At 39.0% G+C, this 21,496-nt stretch overlaps 1 protein-coding gene across 1 annotated transcript in view; it reads left to right on the top strand.

Annotated features, from left to right (window-relative positions):
* LOC117421292 (proprotein convertase subtilisin/kexin type 5-like) overlaps positions 1–21,496 on the top strand; it is a 134,805-nt gene that overhangs the window by 89,176 nt on the left and 24,133 nt on the right. The window contains exons 10-12 of the mRNA XM_034035500.3: positions 12,751–12,854; positions 14,743–14,860; positions 16,802–16,990. Coding sequence (XP_033891391.2) covers positions 12,751–12,854; positions 14,743–14,860; positions 16,802–16,990 — 411 coding nt within the window. The remainder of the gene's footprint in view (positions 1–12,750; positions 12,855–14,742; positions 14,861–16,801; positions 16,991–21,496) is intronic.

Below are 21,496 nucleotides of genomic sequence, written 5' to 3'. Positions count from 1 at the left end.
GGGGTCGTTGTCATGCTGCAGAATAAATTTGGGGCCAATCAGATGCCTCCCTGATGGTACTGCATGATGGATAAGTATCTGCCTGTACTTCTCAGCATTGAGGAGACCATTAATTCTGACCAAATCCCCAACTCCATTTGCAGAAATGCAGCCCCAAACTTGCAAGGAACCTCCACCATGCTTCACTGTTGCCTGCAGACACTCATTCGTGTACCGCTCTCCAGCCCTTCGGCGAACAAACTGCCTTCTGCTACAGCCAAATATTTCAAATTTTGACTCATCAGTCCAGAGCACCTGCTGCCATTTTTCTGCACCCCAGTTCCTCAGTTTTCGTGCATAGTTGAGTCGCTTGGCCTTGTTTCCACGTCGGAGGTATGGCTTTTTGGCCGCAAGTCTTCCATGAAGGCCACTTCTGACCAGACTTCTCCGGACAGTAGATGGGTGTACCAGGGTCCCACTGTTTTCTGCCAATTCTGAGCTGATGGCACTGCTGGACATCTTCCGATTGCGAAGGGAAGTAAGCATGATGTGTCTTTCATCTGCTGCAGTAATTTTCCTTGGCCGACCACTGCGTCTACGGTCCTCAACGTTGCCCGTTTCTTTGTGCTTCTTCAAAAGAGCTTGGACAGCACATCTGGAAACCCCTGTCTGCCTTGAAATTTCTGCCTGGGAGAGACCTTGCTGATGCAGTATAACTACCTTGTGTCTTGTTGCTGTGCTCAGTCTTGCCATGGTGTATGACTTTTGACAGTAAACTGTCTTCAGCAACCTCACCTTGTTAGCTGAGTTTGGCTGTTCCTCATCCAGTTTTATTCGTCCTACACAGCTGTTTCTGTTTCAGTTAATGATTGTGTTTCAACCTACATATTGAATTGATGCTCATTAGCACCTGTTTGGTATAATTGTTTAATCATACACCTGACTATATGCCTACAAAATCACTGACTTTGTGCAAGTGTACCTAGAAGAATTGATGCTGTTTTGAAGGCAAAGGGTGGTCACACCAAATATGGGTTTGATTTAGATTTTTCTTCTGTTCACTCACTTTGCATTTAGTTAATTGCTAAATATAATCTATTAACATGTCTATTTTTGAAAGCATTCTTACTTTACAGCATTTTTTCACACCTGCCTAAAACTTTTGCACAGTACTGTATATTGTGATTAATCTTCTGAAGATGCTACCCTCAGTATCTTCTTGCAAGCAAAATTATCAGCAGCTCAGAAGCATTTGCATAATGCTTTCAGTAGCTCATCTGAGTTTTTGTCTGTTTTGGCTTTTTTTTTTTTTTTAAATCCTTCTCAAAGTCAACACTTTGATCGCTTGCATCAGTGTCTTTCCCCCTTCAGTGTGAGTAAATTATTTTTACAGTATGGACATTCTATGCCAAGTAGACTAGAGTTGTAGCTAGCTTGACAGGTGTTTTGAATGCTCAATCTAGATTTTACCCACATTTACTGCCAATTTGCAATCCATGTGTCTCATCGCCCCAAATAACTGAATATACAGGGAAGAATGGTTTTTGCAAAGTGTACTAACCCCAGCCTTCCTAATCCTTAGACAAAAAAAGGCTAATGTAGCACTTCCAGTGGGCCCCAGCCAAAAGCGGCAATTGAACTCAGGTTCAAACTAGTGAGCTCCTGTGTTATTCACCCTACTCTCCAGTGTGGTAGTGCCTTTACTGGATGAGCCACACAATATAAAATAAAAACCACAATGTTCGAACAACAAATAGATCTTCAATGTACCACCTGTGAAGAATAAAATAACCATTTGCTGTCAGCCATTGAGTTTGAAATGCAGAGAGAATTAGCTCAGGACTGGGCTGTGATTTAATTATACTGTCAGGTAAATGTGTATCAATTTATACAAAGTTATACAAAAAGCGAAACCTATATCTTTGACCTTTGTGTAACGTCAAGTGACAGATTGGATTGTAGACTGCAGATCCAGTGTGATACTGGAATAAAATTGTATCTACATTCTATTGTTCTGGAATATTACCAAGTTGCTTGGACTCGTCCCAGCCTGATTATGCTTGTAACTACTTGAACCTCCTGCATAGTTATTCTAAGCATCAGTGATAAGCAGGTAAAGCTCCAGAAAATGATTGCAAAACATTCTGTAATGTTAAAGTTTCCACACCCTCTCTTGCATCTTGATAAACATTTGGATTTGAGTCTTTCTGGTCTCTCAAAGCTCCTTTTTTTAAATTATCATCACTTACAGCAACTACAGATAAGTCAGATTCCGGCAACTAACTACATCATTAATCAGTTTCTCCTCTCAATTTCCTTGGGTAGTCCTCTTCTCCTACATAGACAAAGCCGATGAAGCACTAGCATATGCATGGGCAGCGGTCCAGATAAGCTGCGTGCCTGCCGTTAATGCATTAAAACATCTAAAATACCAACTACATTTTAATTTAATGCGTAAAAATACGCATAGCAGTTTTGCTGCACAGCTTCTCTGCCTCTGCTACTGCCTCCCGTAAAACTTCCACCAACAACTACATCTCCCAGAATACAGTGTCTTCAATTACTTTTTTATTATTATTATTGACTACATCATAAACAGTACAATTACACAATAAAACATTAAGCCTATGTCGCCTACTAGGAATGACTATAAATTGTGCATGTATCCAACAACTTTCTATTTTAGCGCTTGTAGTTTAATAACAATAAATCACAAATTAAAACCCAATGTATCAAAAGAAAGATATTGAGTAGACTTTTCCAATAATATAATCTGTTTTGTTGTAGGGTGTTTTATAGATTTTGTCTTATAAGCAACGCCTCCAAAAAAATATTGAAATATGAAATATTGATAATATTTCACAAATGTGCAAATTTTCATATTTTTCCAAACGATGTAGAAAAAAGTTAGAGTATATGGGAGATGTGCAATTTTATGAGGATTTCAAATATTTAATTTCTGACGTAAAACCTGGTCCATCAATCTCTGAAAGGCAGCGGGCGCACCATGTAGCCCAAGCGGCATGTTTTTAAAGTGAAACAGCCCTTCTGGTGTTGAAAATGCTGTTTTCTCTCTAGAACTGTAGGTTAAGGGAATCTGCCAGGATCTCTTTGTCAGGTCCAGAGTCGAGATAAACTTCGCCTTTCCCAGTCTATCTAGAAGTTTGTCGATCCGTGGCACAGGGTACGCATTGAACTTGGCAATAGCATTTACCTTCCAGAAGTCGACGCAGAAGCGGTTGGTGCCATCCTTTTTGGCGACTATCACAATCAGACTGCACCACTCACTCCTGGAAGGCTCAATCACCCCAAGTTCGAGCATCGACCATACCTCTTTGCGAACGCCACTTCGTCGACTTTCCGGGAACCGGTAAGGTCTCTCTCGTACTGTGACACCTGAGGGAGAGACAATGTCATATTCAACCAAGTTAGTCCTGCCGGGCATGTCAGAAAAAACATCAGTGAACTCTGGACAGGGGCCTAAATTATCATATACATTGCCTGGGGCTATAAATAAGAACTCCCTTGCCTGCCAGGGCTTTAATAAATTTCACGTTCATTACGGCAATCATCTAATTTCATAATTCATAATGGCCCTTGCCATTTAGCACATAATTTTGATTCTGAGGAGGGAAGCAGCAGCATTACCTTGTCTCCTGGTCGAAAGGTTCGAATTAATGCATTTTGTTGTAATGCTGCTGTTGCCGGTGCTGAGCCGATTTGAGGTTGTCCTGGGCCAAACGACCGACCAAATCCAGGCGATCTCTTAGTAGGAGCACATGCTTCACGACATTTTTGGACAAGCCTTTGTGCTCATCCCACCCCTCTCTCAACAGATCGAGGATGCCTCGAGGCTGTCGGCCGTACAAGAGCTTGATGGGGGAGAACCCTGTCGAGCTCTGCGGCACCTCTCTCATTGCAAAAGGGAGGTAGGGAAGAAGCGATGCCCAATGTTTTTGCTCTTATGTTACAAAACGTCTCAGCATCTGCTTCAAGGTCTGATTAAATCATTTCACCAAACCATCTGTCTGTGGGTGATAAACAGATGTCTTAATTGGACATATTTTTAACCCTTAGCCATCCTATGTCGGACCAGGTCCAACATTACAATTTTCCCTTTCCGGTCCGATGTCGGACCCTGTCCGACATCATCAATAAGACATGAAGCACAGGTCTCTAGTCGTTTTTTCTCCGGAAAAAGCAGAGAAAACCATTCAATGGCCGAGTGAGACCGATAGGAGCCGAGAAAAGCTGAGAAAAAGGGGTGCGATCTGAGCAATACACATAGCCCTGGCAACACAGAGATAATACGGCCAGAAACAAACAAGATAGCTGCTTCCGCATCCAGCGCTCAAAGAATATCACAGATATTTGAGGAGCTTTTTGAGATGTTACAGTAATAGAATAACGACTTGGATCGCATTATTGAGTAGTTTGGTGATAAAACGAGTGATCAGGAGATGATTTATCAGTATGCACGACTATGAAGAAAAATACAGTGAACAAGGGGTGGGGCTGGGCTGGAGATGTAGTACTGAGTGTCCTGTTGATATGCAGTGCCTTTTAAACCTGTTTTACTGTGAAAAAAAGTGTGTGTAAAATAAACAGCGTGTGTGAAAATAAATTGGACCTGACGCGCCTGAGACGCACTGAATAAATGGAACGCTAAGGGTTAATATTTTATGTACCTGCTGTAACGTGTCAGACAAAAAGTTGGTTCTATAACCAGTCAAAATCTCCTTGGGGATCCCTACTCTAGCCATAATCTGCATTAACTCTGTGGCTATTGCAGCAGCACTAGTGGACCTCGATGAAACTGCCTCCGGGTATCGCGTTGCATAATTTACCACTACTAATATATGCATATACCCGGAGTCAGAAGGTAGAAAGGGCCCACTATGTCCATTGCAATGCGTTCAAAAGGAATGGAAATAATCAGCAGTGGAACCAAAGGGGCAGGGCGCACTCGACCCGGCGCTCCTTGCTGGCAGTCTGGGCATGTGGCTACATATTTCGAGCCAATATCCGTTCCCTTGTCTTGTCAGCTCCGAGATGCCCTGCAAAAGGGATATCATGCGCCAGCCTCATGACCTCGGTCTGTCAAGATGGGGGAACCAATAACTGTGATACAGGCTGTCCTGTACCCAGAGCTAGATTTACCCTATACATTAATTGCCCCTTGATACTGAAGTGTGGAAATACTAGCGCCCCAGCGCCATCAACATCCTTACCTTCAGTAGACCGGACCTGCCCCCAAGTGTGCACTAGTGACGGGTCATTATGTTGGCCCCACACCATGTCTGCGCTTGACTACCACATGTCCGGTATATTGAGAGGGGCTGGAGTAGCATTTGCCCTGGATGGCCCAGTAACCTAACCCTCTGGGTTACACTGCGTTCCAACACCCATTGCCTGTCGTTTGTTACCATCTCAGCGCTTTCCCTCCAGACCCCAGCCTTGTCTCAGTGATGCTCCCTCCCATTTTTCGGTCCTTCTCTCACCAATTTGTTCCCTTTTCTTTTTTTCTGCCATGTTTACGTGTGCGGCTGAGACTGCCATTATTTGCATTAATTTTTTTTAATTTTAGCCAGTCTCGGCCCAGAATAACTGGGTGTGGCAACCTTTCCGCCACCCCTACTACCATGTGATGTTTTATTGAACCTACCGATAAATAATACTTTTAGTATAAGGTATGCTGCCTTGTCTTCATGGTTACAGGAGATGGCAACCTGACCTCGTGGCCGCCATGACCGCCCAAGAGAGCTGTTCTAATCAAGGGGCATGACCTGGCCAGATGTCCCGGTTAGTTGCACCTAAAACAAGTTGGGGGGACAGAGGGGACAACGGTTAAATATCTGTCCCATTGCTGGTATGGCACCTCTACCCCAGCTGGAGGCCAACCTTGGTCTCCATGAAGAGGAGGCAAGGGGGCCCATTGGGGTCAGCGGTCTCAGAGGTCTGGTTCCCGGGGCTGATGGTGGTGGTGGCGGAGGAGAGAGAGGAGGGGCTCGGCTGCTCCAAAGGGTGGGAACCGACAGTATCCCGGTCTGGGTGGAGACTAGGGAGTCCTCAAAATCTTCTGCCAGTTTCACGGCATCTTCCAGGGTGTCAGGGTTGTGGCGCCCTATCCATGTTTGGGTATCAGCGCCGACCACATGGCAGAATTGCTCCACAACCACTGCTTCCCCCATTTGCAGGTTGGTTTTCCTCTCGGGGGTCAGCCAGTGTACCATGTGGTCACAGAACCGCTCCGCAACCACCCTGAGGGGTGTCTCCGGGGATCTTCGTTACTCCCTGAACCGTACCCGGTGGGTCTCTACCGCAATGTTTAGGCGGAGGAGAATGGCCAGCTTGACCAGGTCGTAACTTGCGGCGTTGAGGTCGCTCATAGCCTGCTAGGCTGCGTGAGCCTCCCCGATCAGGCAGTGTCCCAGCTGGCTTGCCCAGAACTAGTAATTTAACAACAAAGATAATTACAAACAAACAAAACACAACACTCACGATACTGTTTCTCAAAGGATCTCTCACAGTCCTTCTTGGTTCTATTCAAAACAAACCAATGCGAAGGAACAGATTACGATTCTCCGTCCCCTTTTATGCTGTCACACATGACCCCTTGGTAAACGAGTGCAACCGCCTCTCCAATCTGTGGCTGCCACATCGTTTCCCTTCCGGGTAAATGCGTTATTGCAATGGAGTCTCACCCCCTTCCTACCTGGTCGACTTCCCTTGATCCCTGGGAAAGAACTGTCAGACCAGCCCCTCCAGGGAACTCTGTTCTCGCTGCTTAGCGCCTTCACAAGTCAGGAGGGAGATTTACAATCAAGAATCATTGTATTTCTGTCACAGGCGGTTTTCCACTTTTACTCAGTTCCCCGGGGCTATTGATGTGATCATAAAACAGCTATTAACACATTTGTGACAGTTGGTGAGGTTTGTATTTATTTATTTATTTATTTATTTATTTTTACATAAAACAAAAAGAAAACAAAAGTAAGGCACAGTTTAATTAAGGCGGTTGTTTTTACATTACGTACCCCATTGTATTGGTGCTTGCAGACGGCTGTCTTGGCAAGTTGCTATTCCATTGGTCTACAAACAAGTAAAGTACTGTGAATTAAACAGTTATAATGCAGTGCTACAGTTCATATTGCAGAAAGGAAGGTGCTGGTGAAAAATTAAGATACATTTTATGATACATTTATTTTCTGTTTCACAGCGAGCGAGCGACGGGGGGGGGGGGGTGGGGGGGACTGGTTTGATCGCGGACATTGTTGACAAAGCCTGTAGACCCCCACTCTCCTGCAATAATCCATAAATTAGGCATGTATACCTCACCTTCAAACTGTGAGCACTGTCTCTGCCTTTATTATAAATACTTTCCTGTTAAAAATATACTGACGGTACTCTTGCGTCTTATACAACAATAACGAAGTCCACATGCTTACCTGCATACCACTTATGTGAACCCCTGATTATGGATCAAGAGGGTACAAGGCGTTGGAAAGCCATATTCTCTGCAAAAGATCGATCTGCTATTATTGTGCCTGAAAAACACAAGCCAAGTTAGTAGAAACAATTGGGGCAACCTTGACCCCCACCACAGTTCTGGATATCAGACAGACACTCTGAAAGCACTGAGACATCTCCACATAATTGAGATTTAACAGAAATGTATAGTTGGATGTCTAAGTAAAGATCCAAATACTTTTATCGCTGTTGGCAAAGGATTGTAGCTTGATGGTAGACCTTTTAGAGACTGAGGCTGCACACTCATCACGACCACTGCATTTTTAACATTTTATTGTTAAAAATGAAAGCAGCATGTAAACAGATAGCTATACACCACAACGCGTTTCGACACTCTTGTGTCTTTATCAGGTGGATAGTGTTTGCTATTTAAGAACAACCCCTATTTATAAACATCATCTCTGAATTAAATAATGAAATTAGCAGAATCAATTACACCTACTTATAATTTATTCATAAAGAAAAAAAAGATGTATATATAGACAACAGCAATGCATATATTTCCAAGCACAGTGAACTTCCAATACAAAAAACAGTCACTGTCATGCAAGTTGAATATTTAAAAACATTTCTCATCTGGCTGGATTGTAAAGCAAACTCTGCATATCTAATCATACAAATAATCATACAAATGAAAAACACCATTTCTTTTTCAAATTCTTAAAGGCAATTGGGTCATTTTATTAAAGAAACGTTGCAAAAAAAAAATACTGAAATAAATAAGTGTCTATTTCTTTTTTCCTCATCCACAAAAGCAAAACTTTTGCTTAAAAAGATTTTTCCTAAAAGTCTTTGTTTTTGAGAAATTTCTAGACATTATAAAATTTCCACTGGGGTATGTAAACTTTTGACTACAACTGTGTGTGTGTGTGTGTATATATATATATATATATATATATATATATATATTTATTGTGATGAATTGCCCCCCACTTAGGTTCGTTGCCCCTTTACAAATTGACCCAGACACCGAAATTGGGGGTTCAGCGCTTCCGCGCACTTTTAATAATACAAACAGAAATACCAAAACAAAAACAAACACCTAGCTCTTTACGAGCACTAACTTAACTTTCAGGAACACCCTGACTACAAGTAGGACGGCTAAGCCGTTTCCCCATCAAACAAAAACCCAACAAATTAAAACCACACAGGTTTGACACAGCACTTACTTTTGTATGACTGCTCGGAGACAGAGCACACTATCTGCCTCCTTCTATACAGCAGCCTAGAACAGACTGGCTGCTTCATTTAAATACCCTGCACCTGGTTCTAATTTAACAATAATTACCAGGTGCAGGGGATAATTAACAATTAACACAACTGTGCATTCGCACATGTTTTCTTCCATGCAGGGAGGATTAACCCGCTCCCTGCTGTGTTACAATATATATATATATATATATATATATATATATAAAATAAACATTTTTCTCTCTCTGCTCAGCAGTTAGTCCTTCAGTTTACTTGCCACTTTTTTAACAAATTTAGGCTCCTATGATTGAGGCACAAATTTCTTGGACTATTGCTTCTGATATTGATTAAAACACTGAACTGTTGTACTGCTTTTAGAATGAAACACTCACCTTTAGGTACCAAAACTGACTCTGTGTTACTGAATAAGAACGTTTACTGGTCCAGAGCTTATCTATACTCAGTGAGTATAATTTAGATTTTTGTTATTATGCAGTTAAATAAACTGTTAATGCAAAAGCTTTATTTTTACAGTTGGTTATTAGTTATCAACATTGAAAATGGTCAACTCCTTAAATTAGGTCTTTGAAAATTATCAAAACGGTCCTTGAAGGTCCTTAAAATTTGTATCGGAAAAACTGCATGAACCCTGTATTTACAGCATCTGATTGAGTTAAGCAGAGATTGTATAAGATTTTTGCAGCTGAGGTTTTATAAAATTAATATTATGTGAATTGGGCATACATGTAAAAGGTATGATGAGTAACATTTCAAAACTATTGTTTGTTAACGAGCCTTGTGTGTGATTTATCAGGTTGATCCATCTGGTAAAATGACAAGTGTAAATGAAGTCATTTTTTAATTTCTTTCTCTACAAAGTAAAGTTGTCTCAAGGGGATTGGATCCAATTAATTTAAAATAAATCTTAATGTGCTCTTGGAAGTCAGTTTTCCAAACCTCTTGGTAGCTATTTTAAAGAGATTATGTTTGCATGACTTGTGTCAGCATGCTGACAAGTTTACTGCTCCTTTGAGTAGGGTGGTATTTATTCACCAGCAAATAATAATACTAAGAGTGAGAAGATGGCGTTTTAAATAACCAGACAATTCATTGGTTCCAAATAATACAGATTAACATACACTTTGCAGACTTTAATTCTAGGCAAACTGAAGTACTTACACTAGCTTTTAAACAATGGTAAGGTGGGGAGATGCGTATTTACCCTGCTATTGGGAGGCAAAAGGGTTGTCTGATTCACAGAGCAGCAGCACTAGGGTCGGGAGGTTAGGATGTCCCATATTTATATAGAAACTGTCACAAAATTTCAGCTACATTTTCACTCCCACCCCCCCAGGTCTTGGTTGCTTCAGGTTATACAAACAGGTTTTTTTTTTTACAGCGCTTGCCCCCTGTGTAGTAGAGTGTTTTCCGTTCGCACAATAGTTCAGAGGTTTTTATTGGTTTTTTTGGAGTCTCTGTTTACCATTTGCTGCTTCCTTAATGAAGATAGTTGCAAGTTTGGTCTATATTTTGTACAGAGTGAAATAGAGTGTTATAGCAAAGTTTTAAAGATATGTTATTCATATTATAAAACGGCAGACAGCAATGCTGCTTTCTGGTTGGTCAATCACATGTTCCCCCCATTGAAAAATGTCACATCAGCATGGTTGGAGCCTCATCACAAAATATTGATATTTAAATATTCATCTGCTAAAGGGTAAACAAAAGCAAGCAGGAGATGGGGAAATTGAAGGAAACGGGGACTCCATGCACCCCTCCCATTACAATAAAGCATGTACTACATCTGACGGGTTTTCAAAAATAGTGAGTTTGAGAAAAGATATGAACTAACATTTAACGAAAAAACAGAAATCATAACTCCCACACTAAAAGAAACAGATTGTAGAATGATGTCTAAGGACTTTAATTGTCCACTCTGTTCTGTAACTCCACTACAAAAATACGTAATGCCTGAAAACTCACCTGCTTTTTATTTAAAACATTGGTGTCTCATACAACATCACTTACTCACTGGAGCCAATGGGTATAAATGACCTTAGTTCAATGATGTTGAAGCTGAGCAGAGTGGTGGGACTATCAAATAGATATACAAATCATTCAATAAGAACATTACTTCTGCTTATATTCTAGCCAAAGCTGGACTTGAAACATGGTAAACAATGTCCATAATGGGTCACAAAAATTAAGGCATCTATCAGAAGCTACTGGCATCGAACCATCCAAATTCAAACAGTCCTTCGTCCCAGAGCAAAAGCAGAGGCTAACTCCTCCCTCTACACAAACATCTGCACACTACAGAAATACATTTTTAGCAACTGTTCTTAATAATGAACCCCATATTCTCCAGTAAAAATATATTCTACTGTACTGTAGTACTGTACCTCACACACACACAAGCAAACAGATGCTCACTTGAACATTATTTTTTAAAACAGCAGAAGGTCACTCTCCAATTTAGACATGAAATTTTGGGTGAATAAAATGTAACATTACCTTTGAAGTCATGAGTAACGTCCATAAATACTGTACATACTTTTTAGGCTACCTTAAGGGATATGCATTCTAAAAATTCAGTTGACAGATAGGTAAATTGATAGGTTAGGTTGAGGGTAACTAAGACAGTGCTGACAAATCCAGAATCCAAAATCAAGAATCCAGTCGCTTATTCACCAGTCACAAACACGCATTGTAAATTTATTTACATTTTTATTGAAAGCCCAGACCCAGACTTATTGGTCACATGTTTCTGGCAATTCCCAGGCAGGCAACAATCTGTCCGATCATTTCTATGGTCCATTCTCTAGCTACCGCATGCAGTGTATTCACACGTGACCATTGAGATGCCGGGAGCCAACAAAGTACAGAAGCTTGATAACATGCAAACTTAAGCTGTGCATCAAAATTGCTATGAGTACTCTTTACGCATTACATTGAAATATCATACGTAGTTAGTATTTCTTGAATGAGTAAAACTCACATTACGCAGCTTATCCGTAGTGCTGGACACACCAATTATTATCAAGAGTTTAAGTGCCAATTATTATCAAGAGTTTAAGTGCCACATTATGTTAGTAAATAACAATAATAAATGCCATTTTATGATCGAATTAGGGAACACAAGGATGTTGTGATGTGGTGAAATATCACAACCGTGTGGTGTTAGCCGTTGTGATATTTCATCACATCACAATACCCTGTCGTACCAGAATTCTTAAGCGTGTTGATCTTACTTAAAAAAAATGAAATGTCTCTTTAATTGCCACCTAGAAATAACAGAGTCAGTTATGTAATGACTTCTATCGAATAGCTTGCTGGGCAACCCTCTTGAGATCAATTCTGGCTTGTTATTCACATCCTAGTATCTTAGACTGCCAATTAAGGAGAGATGGAAAAACTTGAAGCAGCTGAGGATAACTCATTAAGGGTACTGTAAAAGGGCAGCGTTGTGGTGCAGCCTTGAACGGCTGTAGAAATACCAGTTGAAAGGAAGCAGTTTAATCACTCTTGTGCGTATTTATTTACAAACAAAAAAACAAAATAAATGGTACTGTCTTTAAATACGACAAGACTATGTACAGTGGAGCCCAGACAGAGCAAGCATGGAAACAAATGGTATCCTTGTTAGCAGGCACAGGTGTAGATGCTGGGCTGGCAGGTAATCTTCTGTGGGTGTTCTGGAGGTAGTTACCTGCTTTCAGTCTGGGAAATAAGGTAGTCCTTGGTTTGGCGGCGGCAGCTGCTGCTGCTGCTTGTCCTGGGTTCATCTTGCCACAAGTAGAGAGACAGCTCCTTATATACACCTATGGCTGGACTTAATTGATTGTTAATTAATCAATTAAGACCCAGCCACAGTCTGCATGTGTATTTGGCTATTAACCCTATCCCTGCTAAACTGAAATAACAACAAATACATTTATACAATACTTTTCTTGTAAAAAGTAATGAAACTAAATCTGCCTTTAAATGTAATGACAAACTTTGGTTTGAAGCCTGGGGTTGACTGCTTTATTTGTTTTTTTGTCCTTTCAGTCCATTCTTGACATGGAGGGATGTACAGCACATTATTGTAAGGACCTCAAGTGCTGGCCATCTGAGCGCACCAGATTGGAAAACCAATGCAGCTGGTTATAAGGGTAAGGTATTTTTTAATATTCTTTATAGATAAGTTAAAGGACCAAGGGACCGGTTCCTCGGCTGGTTCTGTTTTTCCCCACAAATTGATTATTTTTTTAGTTACCCATGGCAGAACGATCATCTATTCTTTTTATCCTACTCAATCTTCAGAGCTTAAACTGTAGCACTTATGCTGAAGAAACCAGTTGAGGTGGTGTATTATTTTGATTATTTTTATTTGATTTAAGCAATACAAACAATACAGCGCCTCAAACAAGAAAAAGTCTTCCATAGTTATGAAACACTCAATAGTGCTACATTTTGAAATAATAAAAGAAACTTAATTCAGTGGCAGTTGTTTCAACACGTGTCTTCAATGTCTTCAGTGTTGAAAAGCTAATTGTTAAGATCCAGTAAAAATAAAGGGAGACGTTGCTGTATATAGAGGTCACTATTCATAATGACATTGTGCAATATTCATCTCATAGTCTTCAACTGGGTTGAGATCAGTGATTTATGTTGGTCAGGTTATGTGGCAGTTGTGTCTAAATATGAGTTTAGATATGCAGTTCTCTTGGGCATGGGACAGGATTGAAGGGGCACAGTGGGTGATTTCCAGTCCATATTTCTACTTCACTTAGTTTCTTACGGGTGGTTAACCATTGGAACAGGCTACTAGACAGAGTTGTCGAAACAAACAAAAAAAAAAAACTTTTATAATACTAGTAACTACATAGTTATTCTGTGTGTTGAAATAAGGACACATTTCAGTACCTGCAGCTGCTAGCCAAGCCCACTTCAGTTCTGGCTTTGCACAGGCTGCCAAATATCAGCTGTCTGGATGGCTTCCATCTGTAAGCTCCATTGGCATCTGCAAATGTTTTATACCTTCAAATTTGGCAGATTGTCTTTTCTTTTTCTTTTTTTTAAGTTAGTGTAATTCTTAGGAAAATTATATATATATATATATATATATATATATATATATATATATATATATATATATATATATATATATATAGTTTTCATTTTGACAGTGTATGCAGTGTTTACCATTACATTAGCATTTGTATGACCACGTGTTTATTTAAAAGTTTGAATATTTCCATGAAAATTTTCTACACTTAAAATAGGTTACCCAAATATACAAGGGAAAGAGTCACTAAAGCTGCATTAGTTGTTACAATCTTATTTTACAATACTTCCGATTATCTGTTGGGGGTGGGATAAAAAAAAAGTGAAATGGCAGTGGTCAATTTTATTTTTATTTATTTTGTGCAACAAATTATTTATGTAGGCTTGCACTCCGTTTGTTCATCTCACAATTTCAGGATTTGTTGATGGAGTAAGACATGCAAGTACTTTTTTTTTTTTTATAGGAGCGCTGTCCTAATAATAAATATGTGTTAGTGCCTGTCCTTTCCTTTAACCCTAACATATAACTCAATTGATACTAGTTGTCCACAAAGGTATATGATTCACTTCCATTAGCTCTCACTCACAGCATGTCTTTGGACTGCCGACACAACTTAAGGGTGTGTGTGAGTTTCTGTCCCTAATTAAAGGTCAGATAAATGTTGACGTTTTTACATTTAAAAAGAAGCAGACTGTATTCATACAAGTTACATGTTTTTAAACCTAGAATTTTTACTGCTGCAGTCCCTGTTACAAATTGTTTTGATGTTTCTGTTCACATGTCCTGCGTCATTACTCTACTGGAGAGTTTCTACACAAGTCATTTTACTTGCCACCTTGTTTTCTGAACTCACCTCCATTTTGCTGTGTGAAAGAAGGACACTTTTGGATCAATAGTCTCTCTACTACCTTTTACCTTGGTATTTGGTCTGCTACAACAAAGTGGTTATTTTGGAAGTTTGTAAACCTATTTATGTGTGTTACTTTTCACAGTGAGCCATCTTTATGGGTTTGGACTGATGGACGCAGAGGCCATGGTAAAGGAAGCTGAGAGGTGGAAAGCTGTGCCTACTCAGCACATATGTGTGGAGAGTGCAGACAGGCAAATAAGGTAAACATTAACATTTTTGGCTCCCGAGTGGCGCATCCAGTAAAAGCACTCGCTAGAGTGCAGGATGCGCTCTACAGCCTGGACGTCGCCGGTTCAAGTCCAGGCTATTTCACAGCCGACCGTGGACGGGAGCTCCAGGGGGCGGCGCTCAATTGGCCGAGCGTCATCCGGGGGGAGGGAGGGCTAGGTCAGCCAGGGTGTCCTCGGCTCACCATGCACCAGCGACCCCTGTAGTCTGGCCAGGCGCCTGCGGGCTTGCCTGTAAGCTGCCCAGAGCTGCGTTGTCCTCCGACGCTGTAGCTCTGAGGCGGCTGCACGGTGAGTCTGCAGAGTGTAAAGAAGCGGGCGGCTGACGGCCCATGCTTCGTGGACAGTGTGTGTTCATCTTCGCCCCTCCCGAGTCAGCGCAGAGGTGGTAGCGGTGAGCTGAGCCTAAAAAATAATTGGGCATTTCAAATTGGGGAGAAAATAATAAAAACTAATTGGCAACGACTCAATTTAAAAAAAAAAAAAAAAAAAAAAACATTTACACTTTTATGAAGTCAAATGTGAAACTACTTCCTAAAATCAATGAAAAAATCCCTTCAGATCACACAGCTGTCATGTATTTACATCCCTAAATGCTGTTTCTTGAATACACACCAGACATGTTGTTACAGATACATTTTTTGCAGTTTCTTGAAGTCATATGTATTTGAATGCTCTCCTTCCCACATAAATCATAAAGCACTAGAAAACCATGGGGTAGGTTAAAACAAATACACCACACAGACTTTAAACACAGCATCTACACTAATCCCAGCCACTTTAAGAACTGAAATCCATAAACTTCTTCCTGGTCTGATCTGCAGATTTATCAGGTTAGTTTGAAGTTCATTTGAGAGAAAAACTAGGTTACAAGAGGACATAATGGGTCATGGACAGGCTTTTGATCATCAGACCCAAAACTACTTGTCACTCAAGAGTATCTTAGACATCACAGCCCCTTTGATCCTTGTGTTCTTTTAACCCCCATTTAACACCTGCTACCTTGAACAGTATAATGTAGTATGACTTTTTTTTTATTGTGGTCAGTTGGCCACATTGTCAACTTCCAAGTGGATATAAGAACAGAAAGATCAACATTTGTCCCAGTGGGGTATTTGTGTTAAGATGTATATGGACTACCATCAAAACCCTATAAAACCAGAGGGGTATTTAATCAAGAGAAATGTACATAATATGGTCTGTTCAGGCCGTTTATTCTTTAGAAGCATGACAATTAAAAAATGTGTTGAAAATGTGTACCTTTTGAAAATTAGTTTTCATAACCCTAGATTTTGTGATATACTTCATATATTTTTGACAATCTGTAAAAACATTAAAAAAGAGCGTGAGGATCAAAGTTAGGAAACAGAAATAATTCACAAGCAAAAGGAGGCAATTCGGTCAATCAGTGCTTGTCCAGTACCCACTATCTGATCTCAAAGCTTATAAGAGAATTTACAACAAGAGGAGGCCATATACTGTACGTGTATGACCTTGATTGAGTGAAAGTGCTTCCTTGTTGTGATTTATTGGCTATTTCACCTTAGTGAAATTTCACATTTAAAAAATGTGGTAGGCTGTGTCCTTTTTCAGACAATATCTTCAGCTGTGTCCCAAGATATGGAAAAAGTCCCAGTGCTTGAGATTGCTATTTTAATGCAGAACTCACAAGGGTAATATCTTTTCCTGCCTTGGGATTAGAGTACAATAAGATTTATTGCAATGTCAGCACAAAACCAGTTCCGACTCAAGCCATTCAAACTGCACTAAATAGATATGCCCTTAACCTTTTCCGCAGGCAAAAAACACACTGCATGAAGTGTACCTAAATGTAATAAAAAAGGTGATGGATATACCTGGGTTCTTAGATATTATTGTTTTTCTGAGCCATTGCCTGTCATTGTTCTATTGCAGAACTATTCGTCCAGAGAATGTTGTCAGATCAGTATACAAAGCTCCTGGCTGTGCTGATAATTCCAACCACCACGTCATCTACTTGGAGCACGTTGTGGTGCGGATCACCATTACTCACCATCGCCGTGGAGATCTGTCTATTTACCTGACCTCTCCCTCTGGAACAAAGTCCCAGCTCTTAGCAAACAGGTAAGAACTTCATTTTTGCTTTGAGAAAGAATCATACAGACAAAGATAAAGGACATTCCTTTAGTGTTAGCTAGGTTATCAGTGGTGTAATTATGATATCAATTGCACAATAAGGAAACATTAACATTTAATTTAATTTACATTTTAGTACCACCATCTTTGCTGATGTCCTGTGTTTTTTTTTTCAAAGCATCACCCTTGGAGTGAGCAGAACTTTGTGTTGTTTTGGCTTGAAGCCACAAAAAAGTCAGGAAATTCCTTTAAAAATGACAATTAAATTAACTTATATGGTGCAGCTTGAAGCCAAAAAAGTAATTAAATGCCATCCCACCCATAACTCAGCTGCATCCAGGTTAGGCTTTTAGCATTGATATGTGATGGGCAGGGCAGCATTCAGTGATTCTTTTAAAAAAAAAAAAAAGAATGTTACCAACTTATCTTTTTGAAGTGAATAATCTTTACATAAAAAACACCAAAGCAGCAGAAATACAAAATATTTCAATTTGACTGTTGAAATATTAATTTATTATTATGTAAATCCGATTTGTATTGTCAAATCCATATAATTGTAGCACTTCATGTATCATTATATTAAAATAACAACAGCACATGGGTCTGAAAAATCCGACCCCATAGGAAATGAATGGGGACAGAAGTCCATCGGGACGCTGGGACGCCTGAAATGAGCTGCAGGAGGTTTAGTTGCAGAGAGCCAATATCCCCCTCTGACAGGGCCAGTGTTCAGAGAATTTAAGCCTAGTGTTCTGAAAAGTCTGTTCCCTAAACAACCGATCAGAACAACACTGGCATTCTTCCATGTGACTGACTCAATATTCTCACAAAGAGTCAAATGTACAAGCCAAAAAGTTCTAACCATCGTAGGAAATGAAGTCAGCAGACACCACTGCTTCGCAGCCGAGTTCTATAGCTGTATCTATTACAGTTTTTTTTTTTTTTTTTCTGCAGGTCTATGTGTATATAGCAGCACTATAATAATTATTTTCATTTTTATTATTTTTTTTTAAATTATGAAAGTAGTCCTTGAAATTGCTGAACACTTTGTTTTCATTCCCTTTGATATTTACGTCATGTACTAAAGCGACCACATATCTCGATCAATAAAATGAACCCCCAATATTTATTGTCACTGAGTACTAATACCAAAAATTCATAAACTTACCACACCGCAGATCCAAACAGAATAATGTTTTAGCCAATAATACAGATGATGGTTTTACTGTTTTTTTTCATTCCCACATCAAATCATTAAAAGTGAGAGTGGTGACTGCAGTTAACTTTAGTTCAAGTTGATGACATAGAACAATGTTGTCCTTTAAGTTAAACAACCCATTAGATGGTGGTTCCATTTAAACTGCAGTTACCAAAATGTGAGTGTGGTGGCGTTTAAACAAGGCGCTGTGTGACGGAAACTATGTTTTCATTCTCCTGATGGAAAAACACTACCTGTCAAACACTTGAATGTGCATGTGACTAAAACCGACGTTGGCTTAATAGTCTATCAAAAACTCGAATGTACAAGCCACAAAAATCAATCAAATTCTAACCAGTGTATGAAATTAAAGTCAGCAGATACCGCTACCTCGGCACAGAGTACCATACCTGTCGGTATTAGAGTTTTTTCTCCAGGTCTGCTGAAATTTACATTATAATTCGTATTGTACAGAGGGGACATTTTTAATTTTGACCCCCCTTTTAATCTTAAAATTTTAATCCTGTTCAAAGACTGTTTAAAGATTTAAGGACATCACTCTACCTCCTACCATTGCTGAGATATGAATGGTTGAAAAACTGAGATTAACGTGGAAATGAAGTGAAATCCATAACCATAACGTGCCACTATAACAAACTCTTGATAATCACAAGTTCCAGGGCAATTTGCATTCTTTGTAGTCCCTCCCTCCCCTAGCCTGAGGTTAAAGAAACTAGATGAAGGTGCATGCAACAGGGTGTCACGTTTTATAGCTGGTTAAAACTACCTGCTATTATTTACTGTAAGCGTAAATTGTTCCACAATGCATGCTATTCTGCCTGTAGCAAAAAGTATTTACATACCAATAGTAAAGGCAGGAAGAAGGTTGTGTATCAGTCACTAGTGGGGGTGTGGGTGGCTCACTCATAAAAAAGAATAATTACAGTGTTGAACGTGTTAATACAATGCTGACAAAATATGTCAAGCAAAGTAGTGTTTTCCAACTTATTTGTGTTGCCAAATTGAACCTCGTTTAAGTCTCATGAGATTTTTGTTTCACAACAGGCTCCCATCACTTATCTGGAACATGATTTATTACGTTTCAACCAGTAGGTGTGCTATTGGGAACACAGTATGGATTTATTAGAATGTGGGTTTCTTCAAAGCAAATTTACAGGTGTTTCATAATAATACATTTTGCGCCAAAAACATATTAACAAATTATGTGCAATGCATTTCTTGCAATGATATCTGTCACTCCACATTGATGTCTATTTCACTAAGGGGTCATTCAATGTTTTGCAGCCCTGCTCCTGACTTGCCTGTATAAACTGAAATTTAAAAACTATAACCAGCTGTTTGACACTGTATGACATCCAATATCAATGTTGGATCCTATCTTTGTGGTCTGCCTTCTAGTCCTCCAAATCTCTTAGTGTGAAGGATGATTAGTAGGTTCTTCTAAGCTATCATTTAGGTTGATGAAAATACTTTAATAATGGGAAAGGGGATAGGAATTTTGTTTTTTTGGAAGTCAATTGGCGCAATTCTCATTTTGAATTAAAAGTAGAATTTCAGATTATTTTGTGGTGGAGCTGTTTTGCTTGTAACCAGCAACTGCTGTTGTTTTAACTGCTGTACTGCTAAAAAAAAATATAATGGCAATGCAATTAGGATGCATGCTTTTAAAATGGTTACTTTTAAATACAGTTCAGTAAAACCTTGATTATCCAAACACCTCTTTTATCCAATCAGTCCCTCTGTCTTGTATTCTATGCTCGTCTGCCTTGTTGTAATAAAAAGTGTGCTGTTCAGCCCTCAATGTATTTACAGTACTCTGCAGTTTAATACTATATGTTATGTATTTACAGGCAAAGGGGTTGAATTATGTGTTTTCAGGAGGTTTCTTAATTAGGAACAATCAATCAGATTTTTCGGTTATTATTAGTTTTTATATATATATATATATATATATATATATATATATATATATATATATATATATATATATATATATAATAAGATCAATAAATCTGTAAAAGAGGTTAAGGAAATTGCGGAGAGACTATACTTAAAAAAAGTATAAGAGACTATAATTTAAAAAAAATACATGCAGCCACATAATGCAAAAACAGGCGAATGATGGTCAGCACAATTGATAATCCAACACACATAATAGCTGAAATAGCAGAAAAACAACCTAAATCACACGTTGAGAAATTACCAAGCTATGTTAAAGATACAACACCATTTTTAAAAAGACCTGTAACACTAAAGCACAACCTTCCAGAGAATACGATTTTATTTTGCATGGATGTAAAATCCTTGTACCCAAGTGTCCCTCATATAGAAACTTTAGAAGCTTGTCAAAAAGCACTAGATAATAGACTAGATAAATCAATACCAACAGCAGAGGTGCTAAACGTGATCAACGTAGTTTTGGAAAACAGTTATTTTACTTTTGTTGATAAAAATTACAAACAAAACGATGGTACAGCAATAGGATCTGAATTGCATTTTGCCAGTACATACATGGGGAAATGGGAAGAACAATTACTTAGAAAATCGGAAAGAGAACCTTTAGAATACATTCGGTTTGTAGATGATATTTTTGGGGTTTGGACACATGGAGAAGAATCTCTCTTCCAGTTTCTTAAAATGGCAAATTAAATGCACAGTAATATTAAGGTAGATGGACAAAAAAATAAACATAATTTTTAGATACCAACTTGAAGAAGGTTCAGTTGAGACTGACCTCTTCTGTAAACCTACTGACATGCACTAGTATTTACACATGTCCTCTGCACATCCAATACACACTAAAAAGGCAATCCCAAAGGGTCTAGGAGTAAGAATACGAAGAATATGCTCAAAAGAAAGTGATTATGTAAAACAAAGAAATGTATTAAAAACAAATCTTAAAAATAGAGGAGACAAAGAAAGAATTATAGAGACAGAGTTAATAAAAGTGGATGATCTACTATAAAAAAATATAAAAATAGAGATAAAAAGGTCAAAAGAGTCCCATTAGTAATGACTTACTCTAAACTTTTGCCCAATATTTCTAAGATAGTTTGGAAACACTTGCGGATTCTACATAATTCAGAAACATTAAGGCTCTAGCTGTAGCATTCAAAAGAGAAGCTAATTTAGGTGATATTTTAGTTCACAATAAACATAAAATAATAATTGACAGAATAGGTTCTACAAATACTTACACTAGTACATATAAATTGTGTAAATACATGGACAAAAGTAAAAATATTATTAAACATAAGAACAACACATATCCACTA

The sequence above is a fragment of the Acipenser ruthenus genome, chromosome 1 (genome assembly GCF_902713425.1).
Source record: "Acipenser ruthenus chromosome 1, fAciRut3.2 maternal haplotype, whole genome shotgun sequence".
NCBI lineage: Eukaryota > Metazoa > Chordata > Actinopteri > Acipenseriformes > Acipenseridae > Acipenser > Acipenser ruthenus.
The sequence above is the reverse complement of the archived record's forward strand: the minus strand, read 5'-3'. Positions and strand labels throughout refer to the sequence as shown.